Raw genomic sequence first — 21,902 nt, forward strand, 5'->3', positions numbered from 1 at the left:
TTTTTTTGCCTAATCCAAAAAACTGCACATGTACAGGGTGAGTCAAATTAGACGCTTTTAAAGGGAAACACCCTTTTCTATAGGAGATAGACAAAAAGTAATATCGAGCTCAATTTTTGTCAGAAACATGATGGTGAAAACCGCATATCGATATCTGTTACCGTTTAGGAGTTACGGGGTGCTTTTCAAAAATATGCATTTTTAACAAATCGCTCTAACTTTTTTAATATAGAAAATTTTGTATTTTTAAGAAAACATTTCCAAAGCACCTTTTTACGTAGAATTTAATGGTTTAAGTATATTTTTTTTTTAAATTAATAATTTAAGAATTATCAACAGAAAGTTTTATTTTTTATAAGGGACACCCTGTATATTTTTAATTTATTGAAACCAATTTAAAATTACCTTTCGAAAAATATAACACATTTGATATTTTGCTCAATTCCTCTTCGAGATATAGAGTATATAAAAATTCGCCCGCTTTAAATAAGTAGGCTTTGAACGGCACCGGCTATAATGAAAAAAAATTCTAGCTGTGAGCATCAGTTAACACGAAAATAATATTTGCTACGAGAGATGCAGAATTTTATAACATTTTAAAATATATTTAACCAACATCAACAGATTTAAACTATATCTAATGACAGATCTAATCTATATCTTATGGACAGACGGGGCAGTTTTTGAACATTTCTCGCGGAATTCATTAACTCAGTGGAATTCATTAACTCACTTCAAACATTTCTCGCGGAATTCATTAACTCACCCTCTCATAACTGCTAAGTATTTCTAATTCTTGTCTAGATTATACGAAAGAATAAGGAACCTTTATTCTTCTGCAAATGTATCCATAGGATTAGATCCATGGGCCCTAAGTCAGGCGGCTTCAACGGCCAACGGCTGGGATCTTGGTTAGCTATTCAATTATTCTTGAAATTGGCTGCAAAAATTTGCTGATAACTTCAGAGTTCAGAGGCGGTGCGTCGTCTTGCTGGAAAAATATGTTTTCGAGTTCCATTAAGGGCATATCATCAGTAAAGGGTCCAAAGCTTACTAGTTAAAAGTGGCGAACTTTTAAAAATTCTGTATTTCGAAGGGGATTATAACAAAATATCAAGTGTGCTATATTTTTGGAAAAGTAATTTTAAATTCTTTTCAGTTAATTAAAAATAGAGAGGGTGTCCCAAATAAAAAATTAATTTTTCTGTTGGTAATTCTTAAATTATTAATTTAAAAAAAATATTCTTAAACCATTAAATTTTACGTAAAAAGGTACTTTGGAAATGTTTTCATAGAAATACAAAATTTTCCATAGTAAAAAAGTTACAGCGATTTGTTAAAAATGCACATTTTTGAAAAACACCCCGTAACTCCGAAACGGTAACAGACAGATATTGATGTGCGGTTTTCACCATTATGTTTTTGATGAAAATTGAGCTCCAGACACCGATATTAGTTTTCGTCTATCTCCTATAGAAAAGAGTGTTTCCATTTAAAAGCGTCGAATCTGACCCACCTGTACACTGTCGTACTGGCATAAAATGTGTTCTGTTGTGTCGTTTCCTCTTCAGATTGACAAAATCTCTTAAAAAGATGGCAGTGAAACAATGCGTAGCCAGTGTATCTATAGAATTGTGGAAAAATTCACTAGAATAGAAGCAGGAAAAAAAGTTCATACCCAAAATTTACTACAGACCTGATAAGTATGGACAGGAAAATTCTGAAGACTGTAATTGGTCCATTAAACATTTTTAAGATTAGTTTTTTTTTCCTAGAAGACTAGGAATTTAAACAGACAAAGCAAAATTCAAATTGTATCAATTCGAAGAGTAAACGACAGACAAACCAAACCAAACCAAACCAAACACAAATCATATCAGTGCTAGGCCTGCCAAGAAGAAAAAAATTGTGTAATGTTGTGCGTAAAATTGTGTAATATGTAATGATTAGGATATATCTACTAGGGTGATATAACTACAAAAAATCTTTTGGCTCCTCTTATCTAATTGTTTTTTCCTTTCTTTAGCTTCCTTTAACTGTTCTTAATAGTTGAAAACATACTAACAAAAGTTAAGTATAAAAAATGTTGAAACTCAAAATAAACTAATTGAATAACTTTTAATTTTCTTGTACAATACATATTTTGTTCCTCATAACAGTAACAAGAATGTTGTAATTAAACATTTTTTCTAAATTATCCATAATTTCAAATTTATAAGAAATAAAAGTAATTTTCCACCATCTTCCCCTTTTTCTCACCGACCCAACAGTCACCTCAATCATTTCTGATAGGGACGGTATAAAAATAACCGTTAAGGTCTGCTGGCAATAGATATGTGTATATACGGATGGATACGAATCCACGGACCTCTTTGCCTCTTTGCGGTGGCGGTACTGATGGATGTAGATTCTACTGAATATCGACACCTATCCGCGGAACTGACTTGCTGAACACCAAACTTGAACTTGAACTGAATTTGACTTGCTGACAGCCAACCGGCCACGTTGTCGGCAGATAACGAAAATATAACGATGTAGCAAAATAAATCAGTATTGGACCGTATTGAAATAAGGAGGCAATTGTAACTGCTGCTTAGTTGTATTTACTGTTTTTTAAGTTTACTTTTGTGGAACCGTAATTGTATTGGAACTTATAGAGTATTATTTGAAATTTGTGCGTAGTGTTATTAATTTATTAATAAATTCAAGAAATTATGGAATCCATCAAGTTAGAATGATATAGATCCAGCAAAACTGGAATCTGGATGTGATCCATAAAGCTTAGTGTTGCCAACTTTATAAAATAGATTTTCTCACGAAGACGGTCAAAATTTTCCATTTTTTTCTAAAAATTCGCAAGAGTTCTCAAATCCAGTATAGTGTCGGCAACACAACACAGATATTTTTTTTTAACTGAAAAATTTACTAAAGATATTTCGAAATAGACTTTTCAATTTTTCAGCCCACTCAAAATTTACCATGTATTCGAAAAGTGTGGGTACAAGAATAATGTCTGATACCAACCGAAAATGTGTATTTAGTTGCGGTAGTGCTAGTTTGAATTTACTCACTTTGCTGAGAAATGCGTATTATACGAAAACTATTTTTTCACGAATAATACATGAATTTAGAATTTCCCACGAGTATGGTGTTTTGGGTTAACCCTCAACTGGCGTGGTGGGGTCAAACCAAACCAAGTACTATTTAAAACTCTGTAAAATTTTTACGTTTAAGATTTAGGCCTCGCCGCGCCATTTATCTTTAAGTTAGGGTACCCATATGCAACTGTTAAAGGTGCACTAGCTTTTATAAATTATTGTTCCTACCAGCGGGGGCTAAAGTTTGATTGGGGTCTTTGTGGCACCACCACGCCTAGAATGTTTTAGTATTAGGATGGTGGGTAGTCTAAAAAGCGAGCCTCACGGGGACGATAATTTTGAGGAAGCATTAATTGAGTGGTTTGATGAACTTAAAGAGGCTTAAGTGAGATGAAGATCATCGAGACATTGATTTTTCTCCAAAGAGTAACCATAACTCAGAAGTTAGAAAATATACAGAAGTACAGAACAGAGAAAATTGAATAATCAATACCAGAAAAGAAAGAGATGGGATATATGTCAACGAAGAAATGACAAAACACAAAAATCTCATGAATCAAATGTGTACGATCCATGTGCGGCAACTGCAGATCCTATGTTAACATGAACTGTATTTGAAAAAGTTATGTACATTCAAGGTTTGCAGTTGTGTTGAAAATAATTTATGTTTATTACTTTAGCTTCACATTTTAGTTGTTTGTACTTTTAATAATACGGGAAACTCATAAATTATATATGTTTTTAATTTTTATGGGTTTCTTAACAAAGTTACATTTCTGTTGTCAAAAATCCTTAAAAAATGTGTTTTACTTTATTTTTGTGTGCATTCTTATTAATTTATTGAAAATGAATGAAAGCCATAAGCGGTAGAAAAATTCACCACGTCAGTTAAGGGTTAAAATTTCCATTTCCCTCCGGATCTCGAGGGTTCCCACGAGTTGGCATCACTGATGAAGCTTATATAACTCCGGATCCGACTCTTTTAAAATACCGAATCTACCCATCTTTACTAGGCAGCCGATTACTGGAAACACTAATAGCAGTAAAGAGCTTCAAAAATGCGTTATTTAATAATAAGCAGGAACTGATGGAATCCCCTCCCGAAGGAAGGTCTTTTGTTGGCCGAAGACATCCGATTGCAGTGTGGCCGCGTGCTATTTAGAAATCTCGCAGCCAGTTGTGTCTCGTCCGCTGTCGCGCGCTCTGTGAAAGTTTCGCGCCCGACGCCGTCAGCACGTGCGTCCCGACGTCTTCGCCGCCGCCGCAGTGCACGTGCCCCCGATATGGTGGTGGAGTTACAGTGCGCATGAGAGGGAGAAAGAGGATAGGATCAGAGAGGCAACATGACGATTTGGAGGTGAGTGAAGGGGCGTTGGGGGTCGGGTGCCCTTGCCCTTACAGGTGGCTGTTCGGAGCTGTCGTCTCCAGCAGGAACAGGTAGAGAGAGATTGGAAAGAAAGGAGAAATTGGGGGGATGAATATAGGGGTGAACGTAAAGTTGAATGAACTCCGAACTGGTATTTATTAGCATCTTCAAAGATTCTATATAGAACTCTTCTGTAACGCTATATTGTTTATAATAAGATGAGGTACATAATAGTTTGTTTTCAAGCCACATATTTTTAGGTGATCTTCCTTGGTTTTCTCAGGTAGCACATCTTTCAAAATAACACCAGTAGGAGTATACATAAGCCTACTTATACCTAATTATCAAACCAGTAACAATCGAAATTATAGATAGAAAAATGTAAACGTAGTATTAACGATCAGAGCCGATCGATAATCAGCTGACCGAAAGTTTGACGTGAGATATTAAATTTTCAAAATCAAGATTTTCAAACCAGTGAAAATATAAGAAACCAATGATTTACATAATACATAATGGTTGGTTTTTAAGCAACATTTTTGTAGGTGGTTTTTCTTATTTTTCTCGGGTAAGATATCTTTCTAAATAATACCATAGGTAAATACATAAGTCTACCTATACCTAATCATCAATCAACCTTAGCAATCACAATTATAAATCGAAAAACGTAAACGTAGTATTCATGACCAGAGCGGATCGATATCAGCTGACTGAAAATTTGTGAGATATTCAATTTTCAAAATCAAGGTTTTAAATTTAAGAAACCAGATAATCACTAAAAAATGTTGAAACCCAAGCAATCAAAACTAATTTGTGCAACTTCATGTCGACTAAATACCCTTTTACCGGTTCTACGCTTGACTTAATGATCTTTATTAATTTTCTCCTTCCTCTATTTATAGGCTAAAGGCTAATGCAAATTCAAATTTTGATGACCGGTGAGTGAGCTACTGTTGAAATTAAATGATTCTGACTAGTGATAATTCATAAACTACATATATGGTGTAATTACTAGTTATATTGGTAATATAGCCTAACCTAACCTAACCTAACCTAACCGAACCGTACCCTGTTGATGACTAAAAATTAAGAGTCTATTACGCTGTACGCTGTACAACTGTACAGTTCGGGTCGCTCTCAGGGGTCGGGTAAAGCGGGGGTGTGGCCAAAGGAAATATATATTATATTTCAGAAATCTGCCTAAGGCTTAGCCTGATCCTGTTGTGTTAAGCCACACCAGAAATTCCAAACACATCTGCTTTGTTACAAATCCATATTACAAATCCAAATTATATATCACTGTAATCACAAAACTTCAGTCCATTTCCGTATTGTAACGGAATTTTAAATTATGTCGTTATTTTCGAGAAAATTTAGTCCAAACATAAGGAATATTTTGTTGATGTTTGACCTTCAAAATCTTAAAAATAAAGAAGTTGCCTAAAAATGTGTTACAATACGGATATAGTATAATCCTTCATCTTTAATTTCCATCTTCGTTTGTGTAAAAATACCTAGCCAGTTTTATATAAAACATTAAATTCCGAATGCTTATTTTGCTACTTTTTCGCACTAGTGAAATAGACTCTTAAGATTATTGCTTTATTCGCAACGAAGTTACAGTGGCGTCAAAAGTGCCTTAGCTGTTTCGAGGACGGTATGGCTGTGGCCAATTTGGCCTGTACACTGCCGTGCCCTAAGATTTCTGACATTAAAAATTTCAATTTAACTAAGTATTACAGTTGAGAGTTGGAATTTTTGGTGTTAAAACAGCAAAATAAAACACTAATTTACCACAATACACCAAAACACTTTACTTTTGCACTGGACGCCAGTTTCGATAATAATGTTAGAATCCTCAGCATTAAAACTCAGTTGTAACATCTGCTGATTTAACTCTGATGCACCCGCCGATGTTTGCGATGAGCAGACAAAATATAAAAAAGTGTGCTGAAGACAGCGCGGTTATATGTATAATTTAGGAGTTGAAGAAACAGTCGAGAGTTGATAACTTGGCTGGTAATAACTGGTTTCATCAGCATATTTCTGTAAGTATACATAGTACTCTGAATCTAGTTTTCGCATTTCCCAAAGTTGTTTGGCCTAAAAAACATTATTTTATTTTTGCAAATGTCATGAAAGAGTTGAATTAACAGATGATTAAAACTCAGTTTTAATCATCTGCTGATGATGGAGGTGGTTGTGAAACGCGCGTCCGGTGCAATATAAAGTGTTTTGGTTCAAGAATTTCCTCATCTTCAAACCTAGAATATCACCTCCTTAAAAACCCTTTTGATGAGTTGATATTACTGGTCATGATGGTGAAACATGGACAGTTAAACAAGAACTCATAAAGAAAATGCAGGTAGCACGAAATTGCCGATGCAGCGATGTACATTTGGAAAAATAAAGAGTGACAACAAGAGGATAGAGTGGATAAAACTGAAAACTTAGCTAGAAAACTACATAAAGCAGAACATAAGATTGGCATGAAGCTCTATTGAATTATTTAAAACAAAATAATTCAGTATAGTATAATTCACACTTACGCTAATAATAGGTATTCAAATTTTCCATTCATTTTAGCAGTTTTAAAAAAAAATACAAAATAATGATAATATAAATAATAACAGTACACTAAAATAGCCTAAAATTTATACAAAGTTGAATGAACCAAAATAGTGTAAAGTGATACCGGGAAATAAGTGCGCTAGTAATAAATATAAGCCATAATGTAAATATGGCTTACTGTGATATTCGCATAAAACATCACGATTATACGAGTACATATGTATATAATCCAGAAGGTTTAAAAATAGAATAAAGAAACTGTTTTTGGATACACATTCTTAATTCTTTCTTGAAGCTAAATATACATATTATAAATTGTTTTTTCTTATCTTGAAACCAATACAGAGTATCTTATATAAGTACTTTGAGTGCTGGTATATTTTCTACCCTAGGAACACGTCTATGATTTTTTCTCGCATTTTTTTTTAATTTTTGTATTTTTCGAAAAAAAATTATAATTTTTTTGTTTTTTAAAATAAAAATGTTTCTAAAACCACTGATTAACATTTTACAGTTGTTAAATTCTGATAATTATATGAATAATTATTGTATTGGAGTATTATGCTATTTCAAATCTCTTAGTTTTTAGCAGTCTCTAATATTTTTACAAGAGATATAAATTAAATTTGTAAACATTAACAGGAAGTAGTAGTAAATTAGACGCAATGATATAAAGTTGAATGAACCAAAATAGTGTAAGGTGATGCCAAAAAAAGAATTCAATTTGATTTTATTCAGAACGGCGCGGCGCGGCGCCTGGGACAGTTTGTTTACAACTGTTTAAGTATGCTTTTTATTAAAACAAAACATCATGTAATTGTTGTTTACTATAGATATTTACATAAAACATCACGATCTACCCACTCACGAATCGTAAGACATATTTTGGATTGATATTCAGACATGATTTGATTATAAAATATATGATAGAAATTCATCTTATTCCTAGTGCATGTGTTACGGCTAAAATGAAATTTTGGCTAGTTTTAAAACTAACCGGCTTGCAATCTAACTGGTTAGTCTGCAAATTATTTGCAAAATCTGTTTAAAATGGATATTTTGTCTCAGTGTACTAAAAGAGCTGCTAACTAGAGAAACCAGGTAGTTTACAAAGTCCGTTTTGGTTCTTGTTAAGTGTTTGGTTAAGTAGGTAAATTTCAATTAATTTATAAATTTTATTAACAAAACTAATGAAATTTAGTGAGTTTTGAACGTTCGGCGACGTTGTCCGGTATTTAGTCTAAATTTCTCATACTCATGGCTTTACAAACGCGCCAAGTTCTTTTTGGGCTACCTCTATTTTTCCAGCGATGTGGTGTCCAATTCATTGTTTTTATAGGTAATCTGTTGTTATTGTATATAGCGTGTGATAAATGGTCTTACCAGCTAAGTATTTTTATTCGATGTCAGTGTAATTGAATAATTTTGTATAATTTTGTGTCCTAAATTCCCATTTATTTTCGGATATTTTTATTTCTAACTCTTTCGATTCTTGATATTCTAACTAATTTTCTTAGTGCATGCATTTTGATTCTTTTATTTTTCTGCCATTCTCCAAGTTTCTGAACTGTATAATAAATTATTCTTAATTAGAGTGTTATATATGTTGTATCTTACGTTTCATAATATATTTACGCCAGAAGATTCCATTGACAGACATCACTGTCGTTCTTATTTCCTTGCCGTCTGAATCTGTTTTCTCAAATGGAACACACTCGATAACACTTAAATATTAATAGTCTTTACAATAGAGGATAGAGTGGATAACGTGGATATTACAATAGAGGTGGGCAAAATTTGAACGAGTCGTTTATTTGAACGAGTATTAAAAATAAATCGTGTGATTCGATTCACTGCTTAGAATACGGTTCATTCGATTGAATCTTAGCTGGCACGGATCCATAAGATTTAAACGATGGGCCGTAAAAAAGAATCGTGAGAATTGAATCGGATCACAATGCGATCGTTCGTTCAAAGAGTCGTGAGAATTTATTCATTGCTTACAATACGGTTCATTCAATTGAATCGTGGCCAGCACGGATCCATAAGATTCGAACGATGAGCCGTAAAAAGGAATCGTAAGAATTGAATCGGATCACAATGCGATCGTTCGTTTCTACGGCGCACAATGGTCTCCAGATTCCGAAAAACGCGGAAAATTATAAGAACACCTATGATTGATTTAAAATTATGATTGTTGAGTGATTTAGATATGACTAGTCCGATTCTGTAATTGTTTACTTATCTTAACTTGATAGCGCGGCTGTGCAGGGTGTCCCAATAAAAAAATCGCACCTTATTTTCCGGAAAACTTATAAACTTATTTATATGTACCTATTAGGTATGAACAATAAATTTTAGCTTTATTTAAACAAATCTAATAAGGTTCAATAAACTTTGCCATTGTTGTTAAAGTAAATAGCTGCTATCCCATACAAAATAAGCAAATCTATACCAGTCGAGTTCATTTGAATGTAAACCGAATGTTGGAACTGGATTATTTCGACTTCGTTACCAGATTAATACGTATTTTCGATGCTCGAATAGTAAATTAGGGCTTTAATTGGTAATAAAATCGGATGTTAAAGGAGATGTACGATGCAAAGTTTATTACGCTATACATATTACCACTAGTAGAAAAGATAAAATGAGATGTTAACTGTCATTGGGTCGTAATTTAACGGCGCAACTATATTGATGAGGTTTTAAAGAATCTCGTTAATTCTATTCTTCACAAGTGCAGTTTTTATTCAAAGTCAATTTATAGATATCCTAAGGGTTACTATAAAAGTGATTTAGTTCTAATATACAGGGTGTTACCTCGGGTGTTACTTAATGGTCATGAGGTGATTCTTAGGCCTATTCTTAGAAAAAAACTTCATACGAATATATGCCCTAAACATCTTAACTTTTCAGATACAGGGTGGTAAATTGTCAATTTTTTTTCAAAATATCTCTGATGTTATATTTGATACATGTCTCCCATGCATTAAAATGCTTATTTTGATATACAAAAAAATTGTTTTATTTCTTAATTTCCTTCCAGCCGATGCAGAAATGATTTCGACACAACAGTCACCGCATCAGGTTTTCAGCGATTTGGCCCTGAAGTAAACTGCCTTTATTTTTTTTAAGCAAAAACTGTGCGTCGGACGATAACAATCAAGAGATAGAAAATGTTTAGGAATGAATAGAGATTTTGAAAATAATTTTTATTTTAACCCTTAACTGGTCCGGTAATAGATATGTATCATAAACGGTCCGGCGTAGTCTGTGGGACTACGCCTTCTAAAAAGTGAAGAAAAACACACAAAAACTAAAAAATAACAAATTTTTATTTTATTATATATTATATTATGTATTATTGAACTAATATAGACAAAAATGGGTTCAATTAATATAAACTTTAAGAAAATATAGTACAAAATAAAATAACATACATATAAATTTGAAAAAAAAACAATTTGATTTTTACTAAGCCCTAAAATATTAAACCAAATTAGTAACAGTGATTACAATACAGAAATATGTTTTTAGTACTATATATAAAAAAAAAAAAACTATAAAACTGAAGTTAAAGAAAAGGTTTTTAGTTACAGCATGAGGCAAAGTTCATTGTTTTCCTGAACATGTTTTACAAAATGGATTCGTACATTCTAGGCATTAAAAATAATTAAACTAGGACATAACATTGTCTTTAACTAGGATAAGAACTCTGGGATAAGAATATCTCCGTGGGCGTGTTCTGGTTGTACAGGAATTGCAAGTATTCTACCAATTGTAAAGTATATTTCTCTTGGAATATTGGACATTGTCAAACGCATTTGTCTGGCAGATTGTCATATTGTCACTGTCACAGTCCTTATCATATCATTTTAATAGAGTTTCTTCATAACTAGAGTCTCCTAAACGCACTCTTTTCGAAGGCCCGGCCATATTTTACAAAAGTTTGTGAAACACAAAATCTTACGCAAACGGTCCGGCGTCGTCTGAGAGACTACGGCTTAAGTAACTTCTGCCATAATTTCTAAAAAACTAATCCAGTTTGGGCATAAATATGGCTATCAGTAGTTGACCGAGCGGGGGAGGATTAGCTGGAACGCCAATTGTGTGGGCGGTCCCAGTAACTAATGAGAATGAGTTAATTATTTGGCGTAGTCTGTCAGACGACGCCGGACCAGTTAAGGGTTAAGAGATGTCAGTGGTGTACTTTTTTCTCCAAAAATAGTCAATATAAAACCCGTATGGACGGCACTGGTTGAAAGAAATAAAATTATTTCAAAAAGACGAATGAAATTATTGGGCAAACCTACAGTAAGATTAGCCATGAAACATGGCTAAAACACGACTACCCGTAGACACTTAGTGTTTCTGCCTCCCGCAATCAGCAACGATGAACTAGCTATCTTGAAAAAAGAAAAAGGGGAAGAAAACGAGGCACTAGGCACCATTTGCAACCTGGTTAAGCAGTAGCTCACAAATCGCAAGCGTTACTACCAAAAAACCGCTGCGGAGGTACTTCAGCATACCTCGTCGCTATTACCTTAGCCCAGAGGAAACAATAAACAAAAGATGTTATCGTGGGGACGTGGGAAAAAATGATTTGTACACCATAAAAGGTATTTTGATGCATAGAAGACGTGTATCAAGGTTCATAAAGATTTCTTTAATAAAATCAGAGTTATTATGAAGAAATTTTTAAGAAATTTTTGTGTTAAAAATATTTTTTACTGTGACTTACCTCGGATGCGCTCGACAAAAGCAATATTTTGAGAAATTTGAGGAAAATAGGCTATGTAAATCAAACGCTAAAATTGTAAATAGCTTTATTTATTTTATTAAATGAAATGAAAAGAGTGCCATACTCTACCTGGAATTCACAAATAAAAGAGCACGGAAAAAAGAGAAAACCTTGATCACTATTTCAAAGAACCCAACTATGCTGTTCTCAACTTTAATAAAAGAAAAATAATAATAATACAAAAACTTGTCTTATACCAATGTTTGTAGTTTAAGACAATTAAAACATGCCACATTTATTAAATTTAAAACTGAACAGGTTCTTATTAGTTTAGCAGGTTCCCACCCGCAGGTACTAAGGTTCTGGTTGCGAAACTCGAAGCTAAAGTTGTAGGTTTGGTGCAAATATCTTTAGATCCTAACACTATTACCTAACACCTATCATTTCTGTTCGTTGTCTGATTTCCCTCTCCCTAGTTTGTGATTAATATTTTAAAAATCAATAATTTTATGTATGTATACAGAGTGTCTTAAAACTGAATGTATTGAATTTAAAGAAATATGTTTATTTTTAAATAGGTGAGTCATCTCAGACTGATCCATGATACCGGCTGAGATTGTTCAGGTGGCACTTGACAGCCAAGACCACCAGTCAGCTTATCCAGTCAAGACCTCTGTAAAACCTTTAAAAATTAGGTTGGATGAAGACGTTGATATGTCTGTATCCCTGAGATGTCTAATTCAGAGTTTACTGCACTATGTTTGCTTTTAAAAAGTGTAAGATCTTAGATACAACATTTTTCAGTAGTTTCAGGTCAACGATGATCTTTGCCTTGCGAGTTTGGCAGGTATTTGTTGTCTTCGATACCGCTCTGGCCAAGCTTCCAGATTAATTTAATTCTGTTCCTCCTTTCTTCCAGAATGTTAAAGATTTTCTTTGGGCTCATGAGCATCTAAAGAACAATACTGTTGGGATATAGGTAATAGTGTTTGATATTAAAATTAATAAAATCTGGCAATCAATTTAAAAGAAAGGAAGTATCCATCTAAAATGAGGAAGTTCTTATCAAATTTCGGGATTTTCGTGTATTCACCACATTCAAAATACATATTTCTAATCGAAATATTTCAGTATGAAACAACATTGACGTGCAATGATTTTTGCATCCGCAAAAGTTTTGTGGTATTTTAATTAGAAAAAAACGCGATTTGGTCATTTAACATAAAACACTCCTCTGTGCGACGTTCGAAGTAAATCTAAACTATTTCCATTTACATAAAAATGCCTAGGAATAGATAAGCCCTTAACACGATAGAATTTGTTAGTCTACCCGATAAGAGTTGAGAACTGTTTCCCCATTATCGCCTGAATAAATTTATTGAGTGTGATAGGTCAACTTACCCTACGATAATTAAGGAAGAGTTGAAGGCCACGCCATAACGTTGGTGATAATTACTTACACACCGAACGGCTTAAATGTAATTTTCTGTGTAAATAATGATATTTAAATTGCTTTGATTATGATAGATAGTCAGACCATTAAAGAATCATTTGTTAGCTGTATAGAATACAGTCGTTTTTCTTTAAGGTTGTTTGGAATATTGACTTAAGCGTGTATACGAATAAATAGTATGTTATGTTAGGTTTATCTATGGAACTCTTAAATATATTTTTAACTGTGTAATATCCAATGAAAACATAAAATGTAAAAATGCCAAGTCTCGCATCTGCATTTCTTCCCCTAACAAAGTTCTGAAATATTAGTAAATCTAATTCACTTATTTTAGTGCTTATGGAAACACCTAATTAACAAACTTTGTTATAAATTGTTTTCTAATCAATTACCTATCAACATTTATAGTGACCATATCCAGAATCTAACTGTTATTAAAAGTCTTTATAATAATTTCTATATAATTGCACTATAGCTTATTCTGCAATTAAAATACTTTATTCTGTTTAGATTTACTTACTTTAGTAATTTACTTTAGTAATCGAAATGGTAGTATTCTTTGATAATAATTATGGGAGTTCCAAGGCATTACAATTGTGATATTGATATGGTCACTATAAATTTTGATAGATAATTGATTAGATAACAATTTATAACTTGTTGAAGAGGTACTCTTATAGACACTAACTAAAATAATTGCCTTGGTTTTACATAACATGTCACAACATTTTGTAGTGAAAGAACTGCGTTGCAAGACTTTCTTTTACATTTTATCTTTTGATTGGATCTCGGTGCTTTTCGCAGATCATCCTCTTTTTTTTTCTCGGGGAATATATATGTTTCACAGTGATATTAATAAATAAATAAATAAATATAAGTGAGCCTTTCTATCACCAAACCAATAATAGAGAAATCGAAATTATGCAGAAAAAGGAGATAGTAACGTATATTATAGTCGATCCGGCTGCATGATTATGTAACGTTTTTAGTTCGTTACATGTCTTTTTTATATATGATGTCTGACGTATCATCACCGGATTCCGTATCGTTCAGACCTGATAATGTATTTGGCACGCTTGGCGTAATTTTTACGTTCTCTAGTCCACAACTCTGTTATGGTTTCATTGCTCTGTGGAGACGCTGTCAACATCGCTTCAAGGTTTCGCTCTCTGCGCTGTGGACTCACTTTTGCTTTTGTCGCTCTGTAGCCATCACCAACACACCATATCGGCTTTTAGAAATGGTAATTATTTAAATCTTGCTGTATAATCTGAATCAGCTGCTATTTCAAAACAACGGGGTAGAGTTTTGGATTGACCCACCTTAACTCGTATTTGTATTTTGCTGGCACATTGGTGTTCTTTTGCTTTCTTTGTCCTCCATTGCAGAATGTTACATGGAAGAAAGGACAGTTTCTTTGTTTATTATTGAAACCTCGGAAGATGTCCAAGGTACGGGCATTATCCAAGGTCCTAGTAGTGTTCCAAGGTACGGGTAGTGTTCCCATGTACAGATGTCCTATGGACGAGTGTCCACTGTGTGCATGGTTTGTCTCATGTACAGATTGTTCCAGTATGGATGTAGCGTAAGCTCCATGCTGCTTCGTTCCTGTTTTTAAGCCTAGTTAGTAGTTACGGCTGTATTGGTTCATGGTGTTCTCATCCTGGCCTCTTTTGTTGTATTGGCCAACAGCATAGCCGAGAGACAGTACAGAGATACGAGTCCCAGCTCACGCTGTACTGTTTGAAGCAGGATTGCCTCAAGAACGAACAGCTAAGTTTAGATTTAAGTTCTGATTTTATGTTTTACATTTAGATTTTCAGTCTTGAAACAGTAAAGTACATCTTGAATAATATCGTACAGACTTTATGTTTAGTGGTTAAATTTCTTATGTCAGATTAGTATTTAAAATATGATTTAGATCTTAGTTTCCTTGCGAACATTACGTTTTATAATAGTATTACCACAGATTATACAGATTATAATCTTTGTTTTTTCTTTATTGTTTTTCGTGGTTCCAATTTTCGGAATCGGGCACTAGTTAGGTGACTAGTTTGCGCATATAGCACGCCCACTTATGGCCTCTAAAATTGTGCACAGCGCCTGACCGGCACAGTTATTAGAGAGATATCGGAAACCGAATAGCGTCATCCAGTATTTACGCGTACCTTATCATGGTTACGATATGCGCGAGTCAATTTTTAACGCAACACCCACTAATAACGTTACCGCCTGACGTAATTTGCGGATCAATACACCCAAGCGCTCTTTCTAAACAACCTCTGATAACGTTTAAAATTGCTTAAATGGGCATGTGGGTATTTGACAACCGGAGCCGGCCGGCGAGATCTTTTATTTTAGGTTATGTTTGAATTGTTTTGAATTATTGCTTTAGTTTTATTAGGTAATTTGATATTTAAGTAGCTGGGATTAGTTTTAATTAAATAAATATGGCCCAAAATATGGATTCCACCTCTTCCAATACTAAAGAACCTATAAAGAGTCTTAGGTTTACAGCAGATGACGACTTAGCCCTTCTAAGAAAATTTGTTGCTTGTTGCCCTAAACCCACTGGCAGACGTTGAACAATAAAGCACTGGAAATAAGCACGTTAGCCCTTTAGTTTTAAAATACCTAGTAAACAAAACAATTTCAAAGTTAGGTTAAGTTTAAATAGCGGACGCAACGCGATCAGAATTCTTTCCGATCCGATAACTATAAATGAAGAGAGCAAGGGAAGAGAGTTATACCACCTCACGTAAAGGAAATAACTCCTGGCCTTATTAACGTCCATGCACGCTTTCGGTTTAGCGATATCTCTCTATTACGCTGTTTATTGTTATTTTACACGAGTTTATTTTTGCGCACAGGAAATTTGACTCGTTTGCACATCGTCATAAAAAACAATTTTCGTACCACGAATTAGAGACAAGATTTTTATCTGTATACTTATAGGATACCTAATCTGTGGTATTACTTTCTGTATATATTATTGCGTCATTTTGACAAATGAATAACCGAACCGATTCTAGAATCTACGGCTTGCAAGATCTTAGATTTTATAAAATATAACAATTTAATTAAAGTAATGCTACCTTTTCTATATTTTCTATAGCTCTATATTGTATTTTCCGTAGTCTTTTTCATTGAACATATTTAATACTATTTTTAATATAACTTTTTCCTCGACATATAACCACTATAATTAAGTATTAAAATTTTACAATGTTATTTACCATCAAAGAACATCATGAATAAATATAGTCATTAGTTTTAAGTAATATACAACTGTGTTTTCTTTCTCTGTACATGCCTGGCGCCCTATATAATATCTATTTTTTTTGTTTATTGTTATTAATTAGTTTTCTTTCCAGTGAAATCACAACCTTATCCACGACTGCTCTCCGATGAAAAGCTGCCGTTCGCAGTGGTAGTGGTTTAATAAACGCTATAATTATTACGCTCATCGTATTTTTAATGAAAACCTAATTTTTTGTATATTTATGAGTAGGTGAATACACTTTTCACAGGTTGCCTATCAGAAACTTGCCGCAACTATGTTCACACACACACACACACAGTTAGGTTAGGTATAATAACTGATTTTGGAGACAATATTACGCTCAAAAATTTTTTTCATCATTTATATGTCAAATTAAAGTTATTTTTATTCTCTACATGATGTTATAAGGGTGCCTATAAAAACTTGCCGAGGGGAGGGAGATTACCACGGTTCAAAGATTTTCCTACGAGCCCGGCAACAGTGCGGCTGTAGCTCCTATAATAAAAAACTTAGGAATTTTGTATTAGTGCCAAACTAAAGTATATAGGTACTAGGATGTATTTTAGGAGAACATTTTAACTTCTACAGGGCGGCCCAAAAAGGGTGAGTGGATTAGATCTGTATATTATTGCATTTTTGGCTTCCTTTCTGATGACTTTTCATAACCCTAAGATATTATTAAATATGTTTCGATAGTTTTAGAATTTTTAGAATTGAGCGACTAAAAAATTATCACAAATCATTTGTTTCAAATTGAAACCCACTTTTTCTATTTCACTAATGAAAAGGTTTTTCAGGTCGCTACTTTTTAATTATAGGTACATGTTCCTTTACCTAAAATAAATCGTTTTTACGTTATTTAAGATTAGGTTTGAAAACGTATAATATATTTTTTTGATTTTATCTAGTTTCCTTTGACATTAAGTGTCAAACAGCCATACAATGTATTTCCATCTGCCAGAAAACGAATTATTTGAATTTCCCTTATTTATATAAATACTGCTCCTTAAACTCTTAAGAGTTTGCATAAGACAGGTTAAGTTTATATCTAAAAAGTGTATTTATAAAAATATATCTCGTTATTATATATTCGCTTTTTAGTGATAATTACTTAATAGTTGATATTATTAACTATTAATGATATACTAAGGGTCGGCATTTCTGGTCTTGGGTGCCGGTTTTCACGGTGTACGAAGAGTACGGTCAACATGCTTAGTAAAATAAGATGTACTGAATAAAGACACAAGGCGAGTATTTTCCCAAGCGCATGGAATCTAGCGTCAGATTAAGTAGTTATGTAATACATACTTCGTATTTTTGCTCACTCCGACTTACTAGATTGCCATAACGACTCACTCCTATAATACATGTAAACGCCGACCTAAAGGTTCGCTTGCCAGCGGGGTATAATAATATGATCGAAAATGAAATGACGCATGACGTAAAAGACGTATGATCGACAAAAAAACAAACAACATAAAAATATATCTGGTATTTTTGCTCTTTAGTGATATCTAATAGTTGATATTATTAATAATATATCGATATATGATCGAAAAAAAAACAGACCTAAGTTGGCTTGGGAAGGATGATCGATAATATAATATTTTATGTTTATTTGATAACGGCGATGTTGTTTATGGTACATCCATAAACGCTAGATTCTCTAGAAAAACCCAAATACTCCAAAACTCGTGTCTACGGTTTTCTTTTAACATTCCTTTTAGAGATCATATAACGCCACATCTTAAAAATTTATCTATTTTATTCATGACTAACTAATAGACGACAATTTCATTTAATGACATTCATTTATCGAACTTTAAATACAGAGCAGCCTCCCTATTTGTTCTCATTGTTTCACTACGTTGACCATGATCATTCGACTAGACAAGTGCATTATTTTAAAATTCCTCAACACCGAACAGCTAACTTCCAAAAATCTTTCAGTTTCATAGCGCCACATTTGTGGAATAATATTTCTAATAACTTTAAATTTCAATCCTTTACAGATTATAAAAAACAAATTAAAAATCATTTACTAAATTCGTAAATATTATAATTTCTTCTGATATGCCCGTCTTTGGTTGCTGTTCCGGTTTTTACACTGTTTCATTATGCCTCTCTGCTTATGTCCACTCATCCCTGATAAAATTATATTTTCACTTTTTTTATATAATTTTAATTTTTTAAATTTTGTTTATTTCTATAATTTAATTTATTTCTATTTTGTATTTGGGGTCGCACCACTCTGGCACTTTGTGCCATTGTATCGGTTTTTTAATCGCGGTGCGATCCCTTTAGACACACATTTATTAATACTAATATTATTCTGTAAAACTTAATGGGGTCTAATAAAGAAATTTGAATTTGAATTTGAATTTGAATTTGAATTTGAATTTGAATTTGAATTTGAATTTGAATTTGAATTTGAATTTGAATTTGAATTTGAATTTGAATTTGAATTTGAATTTGAATTTGAATTTGAATTTGAATTTGAATTTGATTTGAATTTGAATTTGAATTTGAATTTGAATTTGAATTTGAATTTGAATTTGAATTTGAATTTGAATTTGAATTTGAATTTGAATTTGAATTTGAATTTGAATTTGAATTTGAATTTGAATTTGAATTTGAATTTGAATTTGAATTTGAATTTGAATTTGAATTTGAATTTGAATTTGAATTTGAATTTGAATTTGAATTTGAATTTGAATTTGAATTTGAATTTGAATTTGAATTTGAATTTGAATTTGAATTTGAATTTGAATTTGAATTTGAATTTGAATTTGAATTTGAATTTGAATTTGAATTTTACTTACATGGATAAGTAAATCACTATGGAAACTATCCGAAACATATCAACGACTTCCATTTATCTTCTTTTTTTGTTGCACACGCGGTGCTTCTACTCTGTCTATCCTTGTCGAGGACGTATCACCCACGAGCCAAATTTGAATATTAATTTTAAAAATTTAATTTGTAAAATACATATATTTAAACAATAATTGAATGTTACTGTCACAAAAATTAAATTATATAAAAAGATAAATCGGGGACATTTATATTATAATTTCCACACACCAAATACTTTCTTGTCATTTTTACGAATATTTACCCAAAAATTAAAACCCAACGAATAAAAAATAGAAATATAATTGCACAAACTTAAAATTAACTTCTCACTGAACACACTTGCATCCTTAGCAATATAAAAGCGGTCGATAAAAGAGTAATTAATACAATGTTTAAAATAAAAAACGCAAAAAACATACGTCGTTACGCAAAGGAAATAACATTATCATAACATTATGACCAAATTATGACATATGATTATGACAAGATTATTACAATATGATGACAATGAAAAGTTGGTTTCCATAACAATGTATAATTTGTACTTTCTAAATCGGATAAAATTGTAATTATTTTGGAAATACGTGCCACTTTTAATGCGCATGCGTAAAGTCAGGTCCTCGAGAAAGACAAACCTATTGAACGTTTCATAAGTGCAATAAAGAAGGTTTGAAAATGGCATGTCGTGTTGTCGGAGACATATTTTTTAATGCTAAACTTATGGCGTTGATTTATCCACGTAAGTTAATAAGTTATCTATATATGATCTAGCGGCCAGATATATATAGTTTTACATCACTTGACGTTTAAAGTCATAGGCTATTCGTTAAAATCAAGAAAAATATACGGTTTAAAACTAAATCTTAAATAACTTAAAAACGATTTATTTTAGGTATAGGAATATGTATAGCCAAAAAGTAACGAACTGAAAAGCCTTTTCACTAGTGAAATAAAAAAAGTGGTTTTCCATTTGAAAAAATTGATTTATGATAATGTGTTAATCGTTCAATTCCATGACAGCTACCGCCATTATTATATGACATTTAAAGCATTTCATTTTTGCAATAAATAGACACATGTCTTCTTTTTATGGCACAGTGGCTGTGGTAATAACTTAATTTGACGTTTAGACTATACACATATTTTTGACAGGCAGTTTTTTCGTTCAAAAATTTTAAATATTTTTTTTTTCTCAAAAACGGTTAATGTTAGGTATTGAGTGTTAATATCAAAATGCATAACATTTTACAGAGAATTTAAGTATGTAATAAAAAATGGGGGCACCCATTTAAAATAAGAAAGTTGCTGTCAACTTCCGGTATTTCCGGAAGTTTCGACATATTGAAAATATTTTTAATCGATAGATCTCGTTGTAAAACAATGATGTGCAAGAAATCTCCGATCTAGATATTGTACTTCTCTGTAAACTTCTAATGCATGCTCAGCCTGGGACACCCTGTATACGTTATTTACGTAAATACAATATACATGTAAAAATTAGGTTTTGATTAAGAATACGATGAGCATAATAATCATGCAGCCGGATCCTGTTCTGTTATGATGAGGACCGATCGATACAGCAGCAGCTGAATTTGACGCGAGACATTCAGTTTTAAAACCAAATTATTCAAAGTAGTCGTAGCGGTACAACCCAAATATACGAAAAACGTTTCAAATAATGATAGAAGCAAACCACTTGTTATAGGTGGTATATACACATAAACGATCGATTTGACCTGCAGCACCTTATTGCAAGTGGAGGCAAATTCAAAATGGCGGCAGTTTTTTAGAATTACTGTTTTTTTTGGCTTTTTTTTGTTTTTTTTTTAAGTTTTTTAATCGATTAAATTAATAGATGTATTTTGAATTCAAATGCTAATAATAGGATTAATACTACACTAAGTATATAAAATTCAAAATGGCGGAATTTAGTTCTGTATTAATTAGTACTTGCGAGCTAATTCTCTATCACCTACGCGAAGTTTTGGTTCAAATCAAAAATTTATTACAAGCAGCAGCGCACCAAGAAAGTAATTGTGAGAAGACCCCCTTCCGTCCCCCCTTTCCCACCTGCGCCCCCCCAATAAAAAAGGAAATCCGAAGAAAAAATATTAAATTTCCATATAAAATATAAACCTTTTAGGCACATTAAGTATTGTTACGAATTTACTCTATCCGTGGGTCCCAATAATTCAAAACACTCAGTACAACAACGACTTGACTTTATTAAATCCACTTATTAAAAATCCACAATTATTTTACAATATTTCAATTATTATTCAGAACTTTATTGTACAACGTAAAAACTTAAACTAACTAAATATACATATATTGATATTTTTTGGGATCAATACATAATTGATAGCGTTAAAAATACTGTCCGTGAAGAACGAGGACATGGAATTCGCCGCCAAGTAACTGGCCTTACTAGACTTCCACCAAACTGGCCAGATTTCTTAAAAAAAACCATCAAACAAAATTGATTTTTTTAACAAAATCTTTTATTGCAGTAGAAAGCAAAATAGTATATGTAT

General features: G+C 32.6%; 1 protein-coding gene across 7 annotated transcripts in view; it reads left to right on the plus strand.

The window, feature by feature from the left end:
- The first annotated feature begins 4,290 nt into the window (after positions 1-4,290).
- LOC115875628 (collagen alpha-1(XVIII) chain-like) overlaps positions 4,291-21,902 on the plus strand; it is a 955,759-nt gene continuing 938,147 nt past the window's right edge. For all 7 annotated transcript variants that reach the window (XM_030891132.1, XM_030891136.1, XM_030891133.1 and 4 more), the window contains exon 1: positions 4,291-4,455. In XM_030891132.1, the coding sequence (XP_030746992.1) occupies positions 4,442-4,455 (14 nt within the window). In that variant the 5' untranslated portion in view covers positions 4,291-4,441. The remainder of the gene's footprint in view (positions 4,456-21,902) is intronic.

The sequence above is a fragment of the Sitophilus oryzae genome, unplaced genomic scaffold (genome assembly GCF_002938485.1).
Source record: "Sitophilus oryzae breed Bouriz unplaced genomic scaffold, Soryzae_2.0 scaffold_1393_pilon_pilon, whole genome shotgun sequence".
Classification (NCBI taxonomy): Eukaryota; Metazoa; Arthropoda; class Insecta; order Coleoptera; family Curculionidae; genus Sitophilus; species Sitophilus oryzae.